Genomic DNA, 20,146 nt, shown 5'->3' with positions numbered 1-20,146 from the left:
CTTTTGTGCAGTCCTACATTAAGTTCTTATTTATTTATTACAGGATACACATCCTCTTTACATACATATGTGATGTCATAGCGATGTCAGAAGTTATGATCAGTGGGGTTCTGGGTGCTGAGACACAAATGGGCACATGCTTTAGGCTGAGAGCTGTGCCACTTCATATCTTCTCTTAAAGGAGAAGTCTGGAGACGATAATTTGCAAGCAGGCAGGGATTGGGGGGAACATAATAAACAAGCACTACTTGCCTCTCCCCGTGCCCCCAAAGCTCTGTGTCACAGGCTTCAGAGTTATTTTCCCTAGAGTTCTAATGTAAACAAGACATTGGACCCATGCCACTGATTGCACGCTTAGCCAATCAGTGACTGAAGCCATGTCCTACCCCAGTCACTGATTGGCTGAGCAGGCAATCCGTCTGAGTCATGACATCGATAGAGCAGGAGATCCTGGGGACATTAAGACAGCGCTACGGAGGCACGGGGAGAGGTAATTAGGGCTTGTTTATTATGTTCTTCCCTGCCTGCTTGAGATTTTTTTTTTATTATTTCCTCTAGACTTCTCCTTTCATAGTAGTAGGTGTCAGACTGCACACTATACCCATCAACGTTAGCATGTATAGATTCGCGTTTTTGCTGGAACTGAACTATGGTCTCTTTTCTAGGGATTATTTGTTAGTTTGTGCTGTGTGAGGGCATTGTCAGAAGAGTCGTCATCATCATCACAGGCAGTGAAAGGTAACACTACTAGATTACCCAGATCCCCCATTGATAGCAGGTGGTGATCCCAGCTCCCTTCCTCCTCCCTGCAGTCAGTTGCATGTGCCTAGATTTAGTAGACTGAGATACATTTAACTTATGTGAATGATTCTGCCGCGCATCTTATCACTCATCATGGCTGACTCATCAGGTTTATGCCTATGCGGATGAGACTGGTAAAGCTGTTCATATCCCTTGTGCAAGTAGTAACACGCCAGATGAAGCTAGTCTCAAGCTATAGTTAAAGCTGGATAGCTCAACAATAGCTCTTGTGTAATTAAAGGGATATTCCTATTCTCACTAAAACATGGCTTCCCAGTCCTCTCCGCAAGTCATTTACTGGTAATACATTCCCATCAACATGTTCCATTTCTGTAGAGGTGTCTTTGTGTAGAATATCATTCACATTTGTATAAAAGGACAGTCGGTTTTTCTCATTGTAGGGGAAGTGATTCTGATAGTTAGGGCTAAGTGTGTTGTAAGCAGTTTCCTATTGTTTAAGTTGCTTCATACAGGGACTTGATGTAGAAGATTTCCAGCGTAGACCAAGCTCGTGTTTTCTTATAGCGATGTATATTTTCATAGTTTGCTTGTGGTTCAAAAAACAGGAAGTTGAGTCAAACCAATGTGCACATGAAACTAAAGATGTTGCCCAATGTCTAAATACAGACAGATGAGTTATGAGCTGCTTTACTGTGCGCTGTTATGAATTGTGCTGCGCATGGCCTGTGTATTCTGATAGTGCCTTCACTAGTACTCCAATAACGTACCCCATAGCCATGTCGGCTTCTATCAGAGTGCTCCTATAAATGTACAGGGTGTAGTTCAATAATACAAAGCAACAGTCACCAATCTGGGGCTCTTTTACAAAACAAGCAATAGTTTTGCTACAGCTATTGAGCAACAGGTTGGAGAACACCCAATACTTAAAGTTCAAAAGTTTTATCTGTTGACATGCAGCATACTGTGTAACTTTAGTCGACATCTGGTTGAAGGACAACATGTAAGGTTCTACAGTTTACAAAACTTAACATCTGTTAGATCATTGCTTCCTGTGAGCAACTTTTACATTCAGGGGTCTGTGTGATTTCCTGATTTATTGTATGGTAGCAATGGATGATTGTGATAATACTTTATTAATTTACATATCACCAACATATTCTGCAGTGCTGTACAGAGCATGTCATTATGTAAATTGGTCCCAGTCCTCATTGGGGCTCACAATCTAAATTTTCCAATGCCCAGAGGAAAACGGAGATGTTGTTGTCCTTTGTGTTATTTGAACATAAGACTCCAGTGTGGCAAGAAAACAGTGGTAACTATAGAGTGTGAATTTTCTGATTAATTGGTTTGGTAGATTAAAGATTGTTTCCCAAGGTAATGAAAGTTCTTGATTCTATTGTGTGATTTCTAGTAGTTACACAAACTTTAAGCACACTTAAGTTCGTCTGAACTCGAGCGTGTGGCATTTGGGTTTGACATGATGGGTTATTTCTTGATTCAGAGTGTTATTTCTGATACATTTAATACGTGTGGTAGATGGATTTGATGATTCATGGTTTCAAATGTAATTATAGAATTCTGGGCTCTAGTGCTGATTTCTTGATGAAATTTTAAGACTCAGTTTTTTTGTTTTTTTTTTTATTTCAGAGTGACTTATTGATAAATTGAATAGGTGTGGTAGATGGGTTTTGATTAGAGATGAGCGAACCTCGAACATGCTCAAGTCCATCCGAACCCGAACTTTCAGCATTTGATTAGCGGTGGATGTTGACGTTGGATAAAGCCCTAAGGCTATGTGGAAAACATGGATATAGTCATTGGCTGTATCCATGTTTTCCAGATAACCTTAGAGCTTTATCCAAGTTCAGCAGCCCCTGCTAATCAAATGCCGAACGTTCGGCTTTGGATGGACTCGAACCTGAACCCAGTTCGCTCATCTCTAGTTTTGATTATTCATCTTTTCAAATGCAGTTATAGAATTCTGCATTCAAGTGCATGCTTTCTGGATTCCAGCTCATGTTTTCTAGATTCCAGAGCATTCCTGAAAGACTCATGGGTTATTTTTTTATATTTCAGAGTGTGACTTATTGATTGAATACATTTGGTAGATGAATCTGATGATTCATGGTTTCAAACATATTTACAGAATTCTAGATTCCAGTGTGGGTTTTTTTTTCTGGATTCCAGTGTGCTTTCTTTAATTTTTATTAAATTTGTTGGGTTATTTTTATTGATCAGTTGAATATTTGTGGTAGTTGGATTTGATGAATTATGTTGTCAAAGGCAATTATAGAATTCTGGGTTCCAATTGTGTGTGTGTTCTGGATTTCAGTGCATGTATTTTAGCTTTCAGTGTGTTATTTCTTGATGAAACTTCAAGACTCCTTATGGGTTATTTCTTTATTTCATTTTCTGATAAATAGGTGTGGTAGATGAATTTGATTCATGTTTGCAAATGTAATTTTAAAAAAAAGTTCTCGATTCCAATGTGTGATTTCTTGATTACAGTGCATGATTTCTGAATTATAATGTTTTATTGAATATGATGGGTTATCTCATGATTTCATTGTGACTGATAAATCGGTGTGGGAAATGGATTTTGATCGATCATGTAATCGCAGAATTCTAGATTCCAGTGTGTTTTCTGAACTACAGTGCGAGATCTCGAAATTTCAAGACTGACAGGTTATTTTATTTTTATTTTTTTTAAGTGTAACTTTCACATAAATTAAATAGGTGTGGTAGATGGATTTGTTCATTTTTTCAAATGTAATGATAGAATTCTGGATTCCAGTGCATGTTTTCTGGATTCCAGTGTATATCTGTATTTTTTATTGAATATGAAGGGTTATTTCTTGATTTCAAAATGATTTCAGATAAATTCAATGTGTGTGGTAGATGGATCTGATGATTCATGTTTTCAAAGGCAGTTACAGAATTTTGGTTCCCAGTGCGAGTTCTGGATTTCTTGATGAAATTTCAAGACTCTTATGTGTTGTTTCTTTATTTCAGCGATAAATAGGTGTTAGATGGATTTGATTCATGTTTGCAAATGTAATAATAATAAAAGGGTGTGATTTCTTTTCATTTTTATTTAATATGATGGGTTATTTCAATTTATCAGAAAGTTACACTCCTTGATCGCTACGTTTACACGTACAATTATCGTTTGAATTTGATCGTTATCGTGCAAATTCGCACGATAATCGTTCCGTGTAAACGCAGCATCACACAATGAAATCAAGAAAAACCCCATCATATTCAATAAAAATTAATAAACAAATCACGTGTTGAACGCACTAGAATCCAGAATTATATAATACATTTGAAACCATGAATAATCAAATCCATCTACCACACCTATTCAATTTATTAGAAAATCACACTTTGAAATCAAGAAATAACCATATTAAATAAAAATTAACGCACCAAGCACTGGAATCCAGAAAACACACTGGAATCTAGAATTGAATAGGTGTGGTAGATGGATTTTGATGTTTTCAAATGTAATTACAGACTTGTAGATTTCAGTGCGTTATATCTTTATGAAATAGTAAGACTCATGGGTTAATTTTATTATTTTAGGGACTTTCTGATAAATAGGTGTGGTAGATGGATTTGATTCATGTTTGCAAACGTAATAATAATAATGATAATACAGGTGTGATTTCTTGATTCCAGTGTTTGATTTCTTTATAAATTTTTATTGAATATGAAGGGTTATTTCATGATTTCAGAGTAACGTTCTGATAAATTGAAATAACCCATCATATTCAATAAAAATAAAGAAATCACACTGGAATCAAGAAATCACACCTGTCTTTTATTATTGTTATTAATATTATTATGTTTGCAAACATGAATCAAATCCATCTACCACACCTATTTATCAGAAAGTCCCTAAAATTAAAAAAAAACAAAACATGAGTCTTAATATTTCATCAAGATATAAGGCACTGGAATCTACAAGTCTGTAATTACATTTGAAAACTTTATTAATCAAAATCCATCTACCACACCTATTCAATTCTAGATTCCAGTGTGTTTTCTGGATTCCAGTGCTTGATGTGTTAATTTTTTTTTATTGAATATAGTTATTTTTTTTTATTTCAAAGTGTGATTTTCTAATTGAATAGGTGTGGTAGATTGATTTGATTATTAATGTTTTCAAATGTATTATATATTTCTGGATTCTAGTGCGTTCAACACGTGATTTGTTAATTTTATTGAATATGATTGGTTTTTTTCTTGATTTCAGAGTGTGATGCTGCGTTTAAGAATTCGAACGATAATTATACGTGTAAACGCAGCGAACGATCAAGTGACGAGCGAGAAATCGTTTGTTTTGATCTTTGAACATGTTCTCAAATTGTCCTTGGTCGTTCAAAAAAAATTTGCAGATCGTTCCGTGTAAACAGTCGTTCACCAATTTAACCTATGTGCGAGATAGGCTTAAGCGATCGCAAAACGCTTTTTCCGTACCATATATCATTCCATCTAAACGCTGATGTTATAAAAAAATTTGTTACTTCGAAAGCGTTAATCGTACGATCGGGCGAATTATCTCTTCGTGTAAACGCAGCATGACTTTCACATAAATTGAATAGGTGTGGTAGATGGAATTGGTGATTCATGGCTTCAAATATAATAACAATTCTAGATTCCACAGTGTACTGGATTCCAATACACGTTTTATGAATAAGTGTGATTTCTTAATTTCAAGACTCTTATGGGTTATTTCTTTACTTTATTGTCTTTCTAAAAAATGGAAATGGTGTAGATTGATTCGATTGCAAATTTAATTTAAAAAAAAAAAAGCTCTGTTACTTCTAGATTCCAGTGTGTGAATTATGGATTCCAATGTGTGAATTATAATAGTGGTAAAATGATGAGGTTGGTGGGATTCGTCTGGCGCAAACACTCTTTTTGGAACCCCGGCCAAGTTCCCTTGTTCCTTCTCTGAATGAAGAGAACTCCTGGGACTTGTGTGAAGTCAAATTCAGGCTTTGATGCAACACGTTTCGAGGGTGCAATCCCCTCTTCATCAGGCCATTATGGATGGATGTGCATTCTGGGTTCCAGTGTGTGCATTCTGGGTTCCAGTGTGTGCATTCTGGGTTCCAGTGTGTGCATTCTGGGTTCCAGTGTGTGCATTCTGGGTTCCAGTGTGTGCATTCTGGGTTCCAGTGTGTGCATTCTGGGTTCCAGTGTGTGCATTCTGGGTTCCAGTGTGTGCATTCTGGGTTCCAGTGTGTGCGATTGCTTGATTTCAGTGCGTGCGATTGCTTGATTTCAGTGCGTGATTTCTTAATTATTTTTTTTATTGAATATGAGGTTTTTTTTCTTTATTTCAGAGTGATTTTATGATGAAAAGGTGTGGTAGATGGATTTGATTCATGTTTGCAAATGTAAATGAAGAAAAATGCATGATTTCTGGATTCGTGAGTGATTTTTTTTTTTTTTATTGAATATGATGGGTTATTTCTTTCAGAGTGATTTTATAAGTTGAATAGGTGTGATAGATGGATATTCTGGATTCCAGTGTGTGATTTCTTAATTTTTATGGAATGTGATGGGTTTTTTTTAAATTTCAGAGTGATTTTATGATAAATTGAGTAGGTGTGGTAGATGGATTTGATGTTTTCAAATATAATAAAAAAAAACTAACCCATGCTTGATTTCTGGATTTTATTGTGATTTTTGAATTCCAGTACGTGATTTTTTTTTTTATTGAATCTGATGGGTTTTCTTTATATCAGTGATTTTATGATTAAATAGGTGTGGTAGATTGATTCGATTCATGTTTGCAAATGTATTTTTTTTATTTTTTAAAAAGGCATGCTTTTTGGATTCCAGTGTGTGATTTTTGAATTCCAGTGCATGATTTCTTGATTCTAGTGTGATTTCTTTATAAATTTTTATTGAATATGATGGTATATTTCTTTATTTCAAAGTGATTTTATGATAAATTGAATAGGTGTGGTAGATGGATTTGATTCATGTTTGCAAATATAATTGTAAAAAAGCATGATTTTTTCAATTTCAGTCCGTGATTTTTGAATTCCAGTGCGTGATTTCTGAACTCCAGTGCCTGATTTATATAGGTGTGGTAGATGGATTTAATTCATAATTGTAATATGATTTCTTGATTCCAATGCATGATTTCTGAATTCCAGTATTTGAGATTTCTTAATTTTTTTTATTAATATGATGGGTTATTTATTTTAGACTAATTCTATGATATATTGAATAGGTGTGGTAGATGGATTTGATTCATGTTTGCAAATGTAATTGTAAAGGCATGATCTCTGAATTTGTGATTTCTGTGATTCCAGAACGTGATTTCTGAATTCCAGTAGGTGATTTCCTTATTTTTTAAAAAACTTATTATTTCTTTATTTCAGTGATTTTATGATAAATTGAATAGGTGTGGTAGATTAATTTGATTCATGTTTTTCAAATAAATAAATAAAAAAATCATGATTTTTGAATTCCAGTGCATGATTTCTGGATTCCAGGGCGTGATTTTTTTTTTATTGAATATAGTGGGTTATTTCTTTTAGAGTGATTATATGAGAAATTGATTAGATGTGGTAGATGGATTTGATTCATATTTGCGAATGTAATTGTAAAATAAAGCATGATTTCTTGATTCCAGTGTGATTTCTGGATTACAGTGAGTGATTTATGAATTCTATACGTGATTTCTTCATTTTTATTGAATCTGATTTGTTTCTTTATTTCAAAGTGATTTTATGATAAATTGAATAGGTGTGGTAGATTGATTTGATCAATGTTTGCAAATAAAAAAAAATGTATAATTTGCTTATTCCAGTGCGTGATTTCTGAATTTCAGTGTGTGACATCTTCATTTCTATTGAATCTGATGGGTTGTTTCTTTCATTTGAGTAATTTTATGATAAATTGAATAGGTGTGGTAGATGGATTTGATTCATGTTTGCAAATGCAATTATAAAAAAGCCTGATTTCTTGATTCCAATGTGATTTCTGGATTCCAGTGCGTGATTTTTTTTTTTTTTTTTATTGAACGTGATGGGTTATTTCTTAATTAAAAAGTGATTTTATGATGAATTGAGTAGGTGTGGTAGGTTAATTTGTGTATGCAAATGTAAATAAAAAAAATGCATCATTTCTGGATTTCAGTGATATCTTTATTTTTTATTAAATATGAGTTATTTCTTGATTTAAGTGATTTTATTATAAATTCAATAGGTGTAGATGTGTTTAATTCATGTTTGCAAATGTAGTTAGAAAAATGCATGATTTTTTTATTCCATTGTGTTTTTGGATTCCAGTGCGTGATTTATTTTTATTTTATAGAATATAATGGGTTATTTCTATCAGTGATTTTTTTGATTGAATAGGTGTGGTAGATTGATTTGATTCATGTTCACAAATAATAATAATAAAATTACAGTGTGTGATTTTTGGATTCCAGTGTGATTTTTTTTTTTTTTAATTCCAGTGCGTTTTATTTTTATTTTATTGTATATGAATTATTTCTTTATTTCAAAGGGATTGCATTGGCGTGGTAGATGGATTTGATTCATGTTTGCAAATAAAAAAAATGCATGATTTCTTGATTCCAATGCATGATTTCTTGATTCCACTATGATTTTTTGAATTCCAGTGCATGATTTCTTTTTTCTTTTTTAATGACTTGGTTTATTTATTTCAGAGTGATTTTATGATAAATTGAATAGGTGTGGTAGATGGATTTAATACATGTTTGTAAATGTAATTGTTAAGTGCGTCATTTCTTGATTCCAATGTGTGATTTTTGAATTCCAGTGCGTGATTTCGTAATTTTTATTAAGGGTATATTCACACGGGCGGGCTCGCAGCGAGATTCTCGCTGCGAGCCCGGCAGGTCCTGTCAGTTCCCATAAACTACATACTTGCTGCGGTCTAAACGACCGCAGCGAGTATGTAATTATACCGCGCTTAACCCCTTCTGCTCCCGCCGGCTCCCCCGCTGTAAGCAGCATACATTACCTGTCCTTGCTGCACGGGTCCGGCGTCCTGCTCTCCCGCCCGGCCAATCAGTGGCTGCGGCTGGGCAATGCACTAATTGGCCGGACGGGAGAGCAGGACGCCGGACCCGTGCAGCAAGGACAGGTAATGTATGCTGCTTACAGCCGGCGGGAGTAGAAGGGGTTAAGCGCGGTATAATTACATACTCGCTGCGGTCGTTTAGACCGCAGCAAGTATGTAGTTTATGGGAACTGACAGGACCTGCCGGGCTCGCAGCGAGAATCTCGCTGCGAGCCCGCCCGTGTGAATATACCCTGAATGTGATGGGTTATTTCTTTATTTCAGAGGTATTTTATGATTGAATAGGTAGATTTGATTCATGTTTGCAAATGTTATTGTAAAAAAAAACCCATGATTTCTTGATTCTAGTGCGTGATTTATGAATTCCAGTGAGTTATTTTATTTTTATGAACATGATGGGTGTTTTTTTTTTTTTTTATTTCAGGGTGATTTTAGGATAAATTAGGTGAGGTAGATGGATTTGTTTCATGTTTGCAAACATAATTTTTTTTTACATGATTTCTGAATTCCAGTGCATTATTTCCGAATTCCAGTACGTGATGTCTGAAATCCAGTGCGTGAAGTCTTTATTCATTTTTATTAAATCTGATGGGTTGTTTCTTTATGAGTGATTTTATAATAAATTTAATAGGTGTGATTGTTTTGATTCATGTTTGCAAATTGTAATTGTTAAAATAATGCATAATTTCTTGATTTCAATGTGTGAATTTTAAATTCCGATGTGTGATTTCTTTATTTTTAAAGAATGTGATGGGTTATTTCTTTATTTTAGTTATTTTTATCTTTCGGTGTGGTGGATGGATTTGTTTCATGTTTGCAAATGTAATTGTAAAAAAGGGCGTGATTTCTTGATTCCAGTGCGTGATTTCTTGATTCCAGTGCGTGATTTCTTGATTCCAGTGCGTGATTTCTTGATTCCAGTGCGTGATTTCTTGATTCCAGTGCGTGATTTCTTGATTCCAGTGCGTGATTTCTTGATTCCAGTGCGTGATTTCTTGATTCCAGTGCGTGATGTCTTTATTTTTATATAATCTGATGGGTTGTTTTATGTTTGAGTGACTTTATGATAAATTTAGTAGGTGTGGTAGATGGATTTGATTCATGTTTGTAATTGTTAAAAAAAATTGGCTAAAAAAAATACATGATTTCTTGATTGCAATGCGTCATTTCTGAATTCCACTGTTTTTTTTATTTTTGTTGCACATGATTGAATGTTGAATGTGATGGGTTATTTCTGTATTTCACTCATTTTATGATTAAATAGGTGTGGTAGATAGATTTGATTCATGTTTGCAAATGTAATTGTTAAAAAAGGCGTGATTTCTGAAATCCAATGCGTGAAGTCTTTGTTCATTTTCATTGAATCTGATGGGTTGTTTATTTGTGAGTGAATTATAATAAATTTAATAGGTGTGATTGATTTAATTCATGTCTGCAAATAAAAAAATGCATAATTTTGTGATTCCAGTTCGTGATTTTTGAATTCCAGTCCGTGATTTCTTAATTTCTATTGAATCTGTTGGGTTGTTTCTTTCAAAGTGATTTTATGATAAATTGAATAGGGGTGATAGATGGATTTGATTCAAGTTTGCAAATGTAATTGTAAAAAAAAAAAAAAGATTGATTGCAGTGTGATTTCTGGATTCCAGTGTGTGATTTATGAATTCCAATGCGTGATTTCTCTATTCATTTTTATTGAATTTGATGGGTTGTTTCTATATTTCAGTGATTTTTTTTTTATAAGTTGAATAGGTGTGGTAGATTAAATTCATGTTTGCAAATAAAAAAAAAGCATTTCTTGATTCTAGTGCTTGATTTTCGGATTTCAGTGTGTGATTTTTGAATTCCAGTGCATGATTTCTCATTTTTATTGTATATGATGGATTAGGTGTGGTAGATTGATTTGATTCATGTTTGCAAGTGTAAATAAAAAAAAAAATGTGATTTCATGATTCCAGTGTGTTGTTTCTGGATTCCAGTGCGTGATTTCTTGATAAATTTTTTTATTAAATGTGATTGGTTATTTATTTCAAAGTGTTTTTATGATAAATTTTTTGGTAGATTGATTTGATTCATGATTTGTTGTTTCCAGTGCGTGATTTCTGAATTCAAGCCCGTGATTTCTTAAATGTGAAGGGGATTCTTTATTTCAGTTATTTTATATTAAAATAGATGTGGTAGATTTGATTCATGTTTGCAAATGTAATTGTTAGAGCATGATTTCTTTATTTTTAAGGAATGTGATGGGTTATTTCTTTCAGTGTTATTTTTATCATTGAATAGGTGTGGTGGATGGATTTGTTTCATGTTTGCAAATTAATTGTAAAAAAGGGCATGATTTCTTGATTCCAGTGTGTGATTTCTGAATTTCACTACGTGATTTCTGAATTCCAGTGCGTGATTTCTGAATTCCAGTGCGTGATTTCTGAATTCCAGTGCGTGATTTCTGAATTCCAGTGCGTGATTTCTGAATTCCAGTGCGTGATTTCTGAATTTCAGTGCGTGATGTCTTTGTTCATTTTCATTAAATCTGATGGGTTGTTTATTTCTGAGTGATTTTATAATCAATTTAATAGGTGTGATAGATGGATTTGATCATGTTTGCAAATAAAAAAAAGCATAATTTTGTGATTCCAGTGCGTGATTTTTTAATTCCACCTGTCTGTGATTTCTTAATTTCTATTGAATCTGATGGGTTGTTTCTTTCAGTGATTTTATGATAAATTGAATAGGGGTGATAGATGGGTTTGATTCAAGTTTGCAAATGTAATTGAAAAAAAAGGCATGATTTCTGGATTCCAGTGTGTGATTTATGAATTTCAATGCGTGATTTCTCTATTTATTTTTATTGAATTTGATGGGTTGTTTCTATAATTCAGTGATTTTTTTCTTTTTATAAGTTGAATAGGTGTGGTAGATTGGATTCATGTTTGCAAATAAAAAAAAAACATGATTTCTTGATTCTAGTGCATGATTTTCGGATTTCAGTGTGTGATTTTTGAATTCCAGTGCGTGATTTTATTGTATATGATGGATTATTTATTTTAGTGATTTTATAAATTTAATAGTGTGGTAGATTGATTTGATTCTTTGCAAATGTAAATTTAAAAAAAAAAAATTGATTTCGTGATTTCTGGATTCCAGTGCGTGATTTCTTTAAGTTTTTAATTAAATGTGATTGGTTATTTCTTTATTTCAAAGTGTTTTTATGATAAATTAAGTTTTTGATAGATTGATTTGATTTATTGATGATGATGATCATCATGATTTGTTGATTCCAATGTGTGATGTCTTTATTAATTTTTATTGACTCTGATGGGTTGTTTCTTTATTTCAAAGTGATTTTGATAAATTTAAAAGGTGTGATTGATTTGATTCCGGTTTGAAAATGTAATTAAAAAAAACTTTATTTCTTGATTCCACTGTGATTTCTGAATTACAGTGCGTAATGTCTTAATTTTTATTGAATGTGATTGGTTATTTCTTTTTTTCAAAGTGATTTTATGATAAATTTAATAGGTGTGGTAGATGGATTTGATTCATGTTTTTAAATAAAAAAATGCATAATTTCTTGATTCCACTGTTTGGATTTCTGAATTCCACTGTGTGATTTCTGAATTCCAGTCCGTTATTTCTGAATTCCAGTCCGTTATTTCTGAATATCAGTGCGTGATGTCTTCATTTTTATTGAATCTGATTGTTTTGGTTTTTTTATTATTATTTTTGAGTGACTTTATGATAAATTTTATAGATGTGGTAGATGGATTTATTTCATGTTTGCAATTGTAATTGTTAAAAAAAATTGGTGTAAAAAGCATGAATTCTTTATTCCAATGCGTGATTTCTGAATTCGTGTGTGATTTTCTTTAATTTTTGCTGAACATTATTGGTTATTTCTTTATTTCAGAGTGATTTTGTAACAAGTTGATTAGGTGTGGTAGATGGATGTTATTCATGTTTGCAAATGTCATGGTTACAAAAAATTGCATAATTTTTTGATTCCAGTATGATTTCTTAATTATTTTTTATTGAATGTGATGGGTTATTTCTGTTTTTCAGACTCACTTTATGATTGTTAAATAGGTGTGGTAGATACATTTGCAAACATGAATAAAATCTAATTGAAAAAAGCAAGAGTTCTTGCTTCCAGTGCGTGATTTCTTGATTCCAATGCGTGATTTCTTGATTCCAATGCGTGATTTCTTGATTCCAGTGCGTGATTTCTTGATTCCAGTGCGTGATTTCTTGATTCCAGTGCGTGATTTTTTTTTATTGAATCTGATGGGTTGTTTCTTTATTTTTAAATGACTTTATGATAAATTTAATAGGTGTGGTAGATGGATTTGATTCAAATAAAAAATGCATAATTTCTTAATTCTGAATTCCACTGTGTTTTCTGAATAACACTGTTTTTTGAATTCCACTGTGTTTTCTGAATTCCACTATGTTTTCTGAATTTCAAAGTGTGATTTCTGAATTTCAAAGTGTGATTTCTGAATTTCAAAGTGTGATTTCTGAATTTCAAAGTGTGATTTCTGAATTTCAAAGTGTGATTTCTGAATTTCAAAGTGTGATTTCTGAATTTCAAAGTGTGATTTCTGAATTCCAGTGCGTGATGTCATCATTTTTATTGAATCTGATGGGGGTTTTTTTGTGGTTTTTTTTTAGTGACTTTATGATAAATTTAATAGGTATGGTAGATGGATTTGTTTCATGTTTGCAATTGTAATTGTTAAAAAAACTATTGGTGTAAAATGCATGAATTCTTGATTCCAGTGCGTGATATATTGATTCCAGTGTGTTTTTTCTGGATTCCAGTGCGTGATTTCTTTATTTTTTTTTATTGAACGTGATGGGTTATTTCTTTATTTCAGAGGTATTTTATGATTGAATAGGTAGATTTGATTCATGTCTGCAAATGTTATTGTAAAAAACCCCCCATGATTTCTTGATTCTAGTGCATGATTTATGAATTTCAGTGAGTTTATTCTTTTTATGAACATGATGGGTTATTTTTTTTTATTATTTCAGGGTGATTTTATGATAAATTAGGTGAGGTAGATGGATTTGTTTCATGTTTGCAAACAATTTTTTTTACATGATTTCTGAGTTCCAGTGCGTGATTTTTGAATTCCAGTACATGATTTCTGAATTCCAGTGCGTGATGTCTGTTCATTTTCATTAAATCTGATGGGTTGTTTCTTTATTTCTGAGTGATTTTATAATTAATTTAATAGGTGTGATAGATGGATTTGATTCATGTTTGCAAATTAAAAAAAAGCATAATTTTGTGATTCCAGTGCGTGATTTTTTAATTCCACCTGTCTGTGATTTCTTAATTTCTATTGAATCTGATGGGTTGTTTCTTTCAGTGATTTTATGATAAATTGAATAGGGGTGATAGATGGGTTTGATTCAAGTTTGCAAATGTAATTGTAAAAAAAACCCCAAGATTTCTTGATTCCAGTGCGTGATTTCTTGATTCCAGTGCGTGATTTCTTGATTCCAGTGTGTGATTTCTTGATTCCAGTGTGTGATTTCTTGATTCCAGTGCGTGATTTCTTGATTCCAGTGCGTGATTTCTTGATTCCAGTGCGTGATTTCTGAATTTTTGTGTGTGATTTCTGAATTCCTGTGTGTTATTTCTAAATTCCTGTGCGTGATGTCTTCATTTTTATTGAATCTGATGGGTTTTTATTTTTTAGTGACTTTATGATAAATTTAATAGGTGTGGTAGATGGATTTGATTCATGTTTTTAAAAAAAATGCATAATTTCTTGATTCCACTGTTTGATTTCTGAATTCCACTGTGATTTCTGAATTCCACTGTGTGATTTCTGAATTCCACTGCGTGATTTCTAAATTCCACTGCGTGATTTCTGAATTCCAGTACGTGATTTCAGAATATCAGTGCGTGATGTCTTCATTTTTATTGAATCTGATGTTTTTAGGTTTTTTTATTATTATTTTTGAGTGACTTTATGATAAATTTTATAGATGTTGTAGATGGATTTATTTCATGTTTGCAATTGTAAATGTTAAAAAAATTGGTGTAAAAATTATGAATTCTTTATTCCAATGCGTGATTTCTGAATTTGTGTGTGATTTTCTTTAATTTTTGTTGAACATGATTGGTTATTTCTTTATTTCAGTGTGATTTTGTAACAAGTTGATTAGGTGTGGTAGATGGATGTTATTCATGTTTGCAAATGTCATGGTTACAAAAAATTGCATAATTTTTTGATTCCAGTATGATTTCTTAATTATTTTTTATTGAATGTGATGGGTGTTTTCTGTTTTTCAGACTCACTTTATGATTGTTAAATAGGTGTGGTAGATACATTTGCAAACATGAATAAAATCTAATTGAAAAAAGCAAGAGTTCTTGCTTCCACTGCGTGATTTCTTGATTCCAATGAGTGATTTCTTGATTCCAGTGTGTGATTTCTTGATTCCAGTGCGTGATTTCTTGCTTCCAGTGCGTGATTTCTTGTTTCCAGTGCGTGATTTCTTGCTTCCAGTGCGTGATTTTTTTTTATTGAATCTGATGGGTTGTTTCTTTATTTTTAAATGACTTTATGATAAATTTAATAGGTGTGGTAGATGGATTTGATTCATGTTTGCAAATAAAAAATGCATAATTTCTTAATTCTGAATTCCACTGTGTTTTCTGAATTCCACTGTGTTTTCTGAATTCCACTGTGTTTTCTGAATTTCAAAGTGTGATTTCTGAATTTCAAAGTGTGATTTCTGAATTTCAAAGTGTGATTTCTGAATTTCAAAGTGTGATTTCTGAATTTCAAAGTGTGATTTCTGAATTTCAAAGTGTGATTTCTGAATTTCAAAGTGTGATTTCTGAATTTCAAAGTGTGATTTCTGAATTTCAAAGTGTGATTTCTGAATTTCAAAGTGTGATTTCTGAATTTCAAAGTGTGATTTCTGAATTTCAAAGTGTGATTTCTGAATTTCAAAGTGTGATTTCTGAATTCCAGTGCGTGATGTCATCATTTTTATTGAATCTGATGGGGTTTTTTTTGTGGTTTTTTTAGTGACTATGATAAATTTAATAGGTATGGTAGATGGATTTGTTTCATGTTTGCAATTGTAATTGTTAAAAAAAAAACTATTGGTGTAAAATGCATGAATTCTTGATTCCAGTGCATGATTTCTTGATTCCAGTGCGTGATTTCTTGATTCCAGTGTGTGATTTCTTGATTCCAGTGTGATTTCTTGATTCCAGTGCGTGATTTCTTGATTCCAGTGGGTGATTTCTGAATTTTTGTGTGTGATTTCTAAATTCCTGTGCGTGATGTCTTCATTTTTATTGAATCTGATGGGTTTTTATTTTTTAGTGACTTTATGATAAATTTAATAGGTGTGGTAGATGGATTTGATTCGTGTTTTAAAAAAAATGCATAATTTCTTGATTCCACTGTTTGATTTCTGAATTCCACTGTTTGATTTCTGAATTCCACTGTGTGATTTCTGAATTCCACTGTGTGATTTCTGAATTCCACTGCGTGATTTCTGAATTCCACTGCGTGATTTCTGAATTCCACTGCGTGATTTCTGAATTCCACTGCGTGATTTCTGAATTCCACTGCGTGATTTCTGAATTCCACTGCGTGATTTCTGAATTCCACTGCGTGATTTCTGAATTCCACTGCGTGATTTCTGAATATCAGTGCGTGATGTCTTCATTTTTATTGAATCTGATGTTTTTGGGTTTTTTTATTATTTTTGAGGGACTTTATGATAAATTTTATAGATGTTGTAGATGGATTTATTTCATGTTTGCAATTGTAAATGTTAAAAAAATTGGTGTAAAAACCATGAATTCTTTATTCCAATGCGTGATTTCTGAATTCGTGTGTGATTTTCTTTAATTTTTGTTGAACATGATTGGTTATTTCTTTATTTCATAGTGATTTTGTAACAAGTTGATTAGGTGTGGTAGATGGATGTTATTCATGTTTGCAAATGTCATGGTTACAAAAAATTGCATATTTTTTGATTCCAGTATGGTTTCTTAATTATTTTTTATTGAATGTGATGGGTTATTTCTGTTTTTCAGACTCACTTTATGATTAAATAGGTGTGGTAGATACATTTGCAAACATGAATAAAATCTAATTGAAAAAGCAAGAGTTCTTGCTTCCAGTGCGTGATTTCTTGCTTCCAGTGCGTGATTTCTTGCTTCCAGTGCGTGATTTCTTGCTTCCAGTGCGTGATTTCTTGATTCCACTGTGATTTCTGAATTCCACTGTGTGATTTCTGAATTCCACTGTGTGATTTCTGAATTCCACTGTGTGATTTCTGAATTCCACTGTGTGATTTCTGAATTCCACTGTGTGATTTCTGAATTCCATTGTGTGATTTCTGAATTCCACTGTGTGATTTCTGAATTTTACTGTGTGATTTCTGAATTCCCACTGTGTGATTTCTGAATTCCCACTGTGATTTCTGAATTCCAGTGCGTGATTTCAGAATATCAGTGCGTGATGTCTTCATTTTTATTGAATCTGATGTTTTTGGGGTTTTTTATTATTATTTTTGAGTGACTTTATGATAAATTTTATAGATGTTGTAGATGGATTTATTTCATGTTTGCAATTGTAAATGTTAAAAAAATTGGTGTAAAAATTATGAATTCTTTATTCCAATGCGTGATTTCTGAATTCGTGTGTGATTTTCTTTAATTTTTGTTGAACATGATTGGTTATTTCTTTATTTCAGAGTGATTTTGTAACAAGTTGATTAGGTGTGGTAGATGGATGTTATTCATGTTTGCAAATGTCATGGTTACAAAAAATTGCATAATTTTTTGATTCCAGTATGATTTCTTAATTATTTTTTATTGAATGTGATGGGTGTTTTCTGTTTTTCAGACTCACTTTATGATTGTTAAATAGGTGTGGTAGATACATTTGCAAACATGAATAAAATCTAATTGAAAAAAGCAAGAGTTCTTGCTTCCAGTGCGTGATTTCTTGATTCCAATGCGTGATTTCTTGATTCCAGTGCGTGATTTCTTGCTTCCAGTGCGTGATTTCTTGCTTCCAGTGCGTGATTTCTTGCTTCCAGTGCGTGATTTCTTGCTTCCAGTGCGTGATTTCTTGATTCCAGTGCGTGATTTCTTGATTCCAGTGCGTGATTTTTTTTTATTGAATCTGATGGGTTGTTTCTTTATTTTTAAATGACTTTATGATAAATTTAATAGGTGTGGTAGATGGATTTGATTCATGTTTGCAAATAAAAAAATGCATAATTTCTTAATTCTGAATTCCACTGTGTTTTCTGAATAACACTGTGTTTTCTGAATTCCACTGTGTTTTCTGAATTCCACTGTTTTCTGAATTCCACTATGTTTTCTGAATTTCCAAGTGTGATTTCTGAATTTCAAAGTGTGATTTCTGAATTTCAAAGGGTGATTTCTGAATTTCAAAGGGTGATTTCTGAATTTCAAAGGGTGATTTCTGAATTTCAAAGTGTGATTTCTGAATTTCAAAGTGTGATTTCTGAATTTCAAAGTGTGATTTCTGAATTTCAAAGTGTGATTTCTGAATTCCAGTGCGTGATGTCATCATTTTTATTGAATCTGATGGGGTTTTTTTTGTGGTTTTTTTTAGTGACTTTATGATAAATTTAATAGGTATGGTAGATGGATTTGTTTCATGTTTGCAATTGTAATTGTTTAAAAAAAACTATTGGTGTAAAATGCATGAATTCTTGATTCCAGTGCGTGATTTCTTGATTCCAGTGCGTGATTTCTTGATTCCAATGCGTGATTTCTTGATTCCAGTGTGTGATTTCTTGATTCCAGTGTGATTTCTTGATTCCAGTGCGTGATTTCTTGATTCCAGTGGGTGATTTCTGAATTCCTGTGTGTTATTTCTAAATTCCTGTGCGTGATGTCTTCATTTTTATTGAATCTGATGGGTTTTTATTTTTTAGTGACTTTATGATAAATTTAATAGGTGTGGTAGATGGATTTGATTCATGTTTTAAAAAAAAATGCATAATTTCTTGATTCCACTGTTTGATTTCTGAATTCCACTGTGTGATTTCTGAATTCCATTGTGTGATTTCTGAATTCCACTGTGATTTCTGAATTCCAGTGCGTGATTTCTGAATATCAGTGCGTGATGTCTTCATTTTTATTGAATCTGATGTTTTTGGGTTTTTTTATTAATTTTTGAGGGACTTTATGATAAATTTTATAGATGTTGTAGATGGATTTATTTCATGTTTGCAATTGTAAATGTTAAAAAAATTGGTGTAAAAACCATGAATTCTTTATTCCAATGCGTGATTTCTGAATTCGTGTGTGATTTTCTTTAATTTTTGTTGAACATGATTGGTTATTTCTTTATTTCATAGTGATTTTGTAACAAGTTGATTAGGTGTGGTAGATGGATGTTATTCATGTTTGCAAATGTCATGGTTACAAAAAATTGCATAATTTTTTGATTCCAGTATGATTTCTTAATTATTTTTTTTATTGAATGTGATGGGTTATTTCTGTTTTTCAGACTCACTTTATGATTAAATAGGTGTGGTAGATACATTTGCAAACATGAATAAAATCTAATTGAAAAAGCAAGAGTTCTTGCTTCCAGTGCGTGATTTCTTGCTTCCAGTGCGTGATTTCTTGCTTCCAGTGCGTGATTTCTTGCTTCCAGTGCGTGATTTCTTGCTTCCAGTGCGTGATTTCTTTATTCCAATGTGATTTCTTGATTCCAGTGTGTGATTTCTTGATTCCAGTGTGTGATTTCTTGATTCCAGTGCGTGATTTCTTCTTTTTTTTTCTTTTTTTATTGAATTTGATGGGTTGTTTCTTTATTTTTAAATGACTTTATGATAAATTTAATAGGTGTGGTAGATGGATTTGATACATGTTTGCAAATAAAAAATGCATAATTTCTTGATTCTGAATTCCACTGTTTTCTGAATTCCACTGTTTTCTGAATTCCACTGTTTTCTGAATTCCACTGTGTGATTTCTGAATTTCAAAGTGTGATTTCTGAATTTCAAAGTGTGATTTCTGAATTTCAAAGTGTGATTTCTGAATTTCAGTGCGTGATGTCATTATTTTTATTGAATCTGATGGGGTTTTTTTGTGGGTTTTTTTAGTGACTATGATAAATTTAATAGGTATGGTAGATGGATGTTTCATGTTTGCAATTGTAATTGTTAAAAAACTAGTGGTGTAAAATGCATGAATTCTTGATTCCAGTACCTGATATATTGATTCCAGTGCGTGATTTCTTTATTTTTTTATTGAATGTGATGGGTTATTTCTTTATTT

At 32.4% G+C, this 20,146-nt stretch overlaps 1 protein-coding gene across 2 annotated transcripts in view; it reads left to right on the top strand.

Moving 5' to 3' along the window:
* Positions 1–20,146, top strand: part of MOB1A (MOB kinase activator 1A) — a 49,367-nt gene that overhangs the window by 11,555 nt on the left and 17,666 nt on the right. Inside the window, exon 5 of one of the 2 annotated variants that reach the window (XM_069942613.1) lies at positions 666–694. The exons of the other annotated variant lie outside the window; for it this stretch is intronic. Coding sequence (XP_069798714.1) covers positions 666–679 — 14 coding nt within the window. The 3' untranslated portion in view covers positions 680–694. Of the gene's footprint in view, positions 1–665; positions 695–20,146 lie in introns of those variants that run through there. 2 annotated transcript variants of the gene reach the window in all.

The sequence above is a fragment of the Dendropsophus ebraccatus genome, chromosome 1, assembly GCF_027789765.1.
Source record: "Dendropsophus ebraccatus isolate aDenEbr1 chromosome 1, aDenEbr1.pat, whole genome shotgun sequence".
Taxonomy (NCBI): Eukaryota; Metazoa; Chordata; class Amphibia; order Anura; family Hylidae; genus Dendropsophus; species Dendropsophus ebraccatus.
The sequence above is the reverse complement of the archived record's forward strand: the minus strand, read 5'-3'. Positions and strand labels throughout refer to the sequence as shown.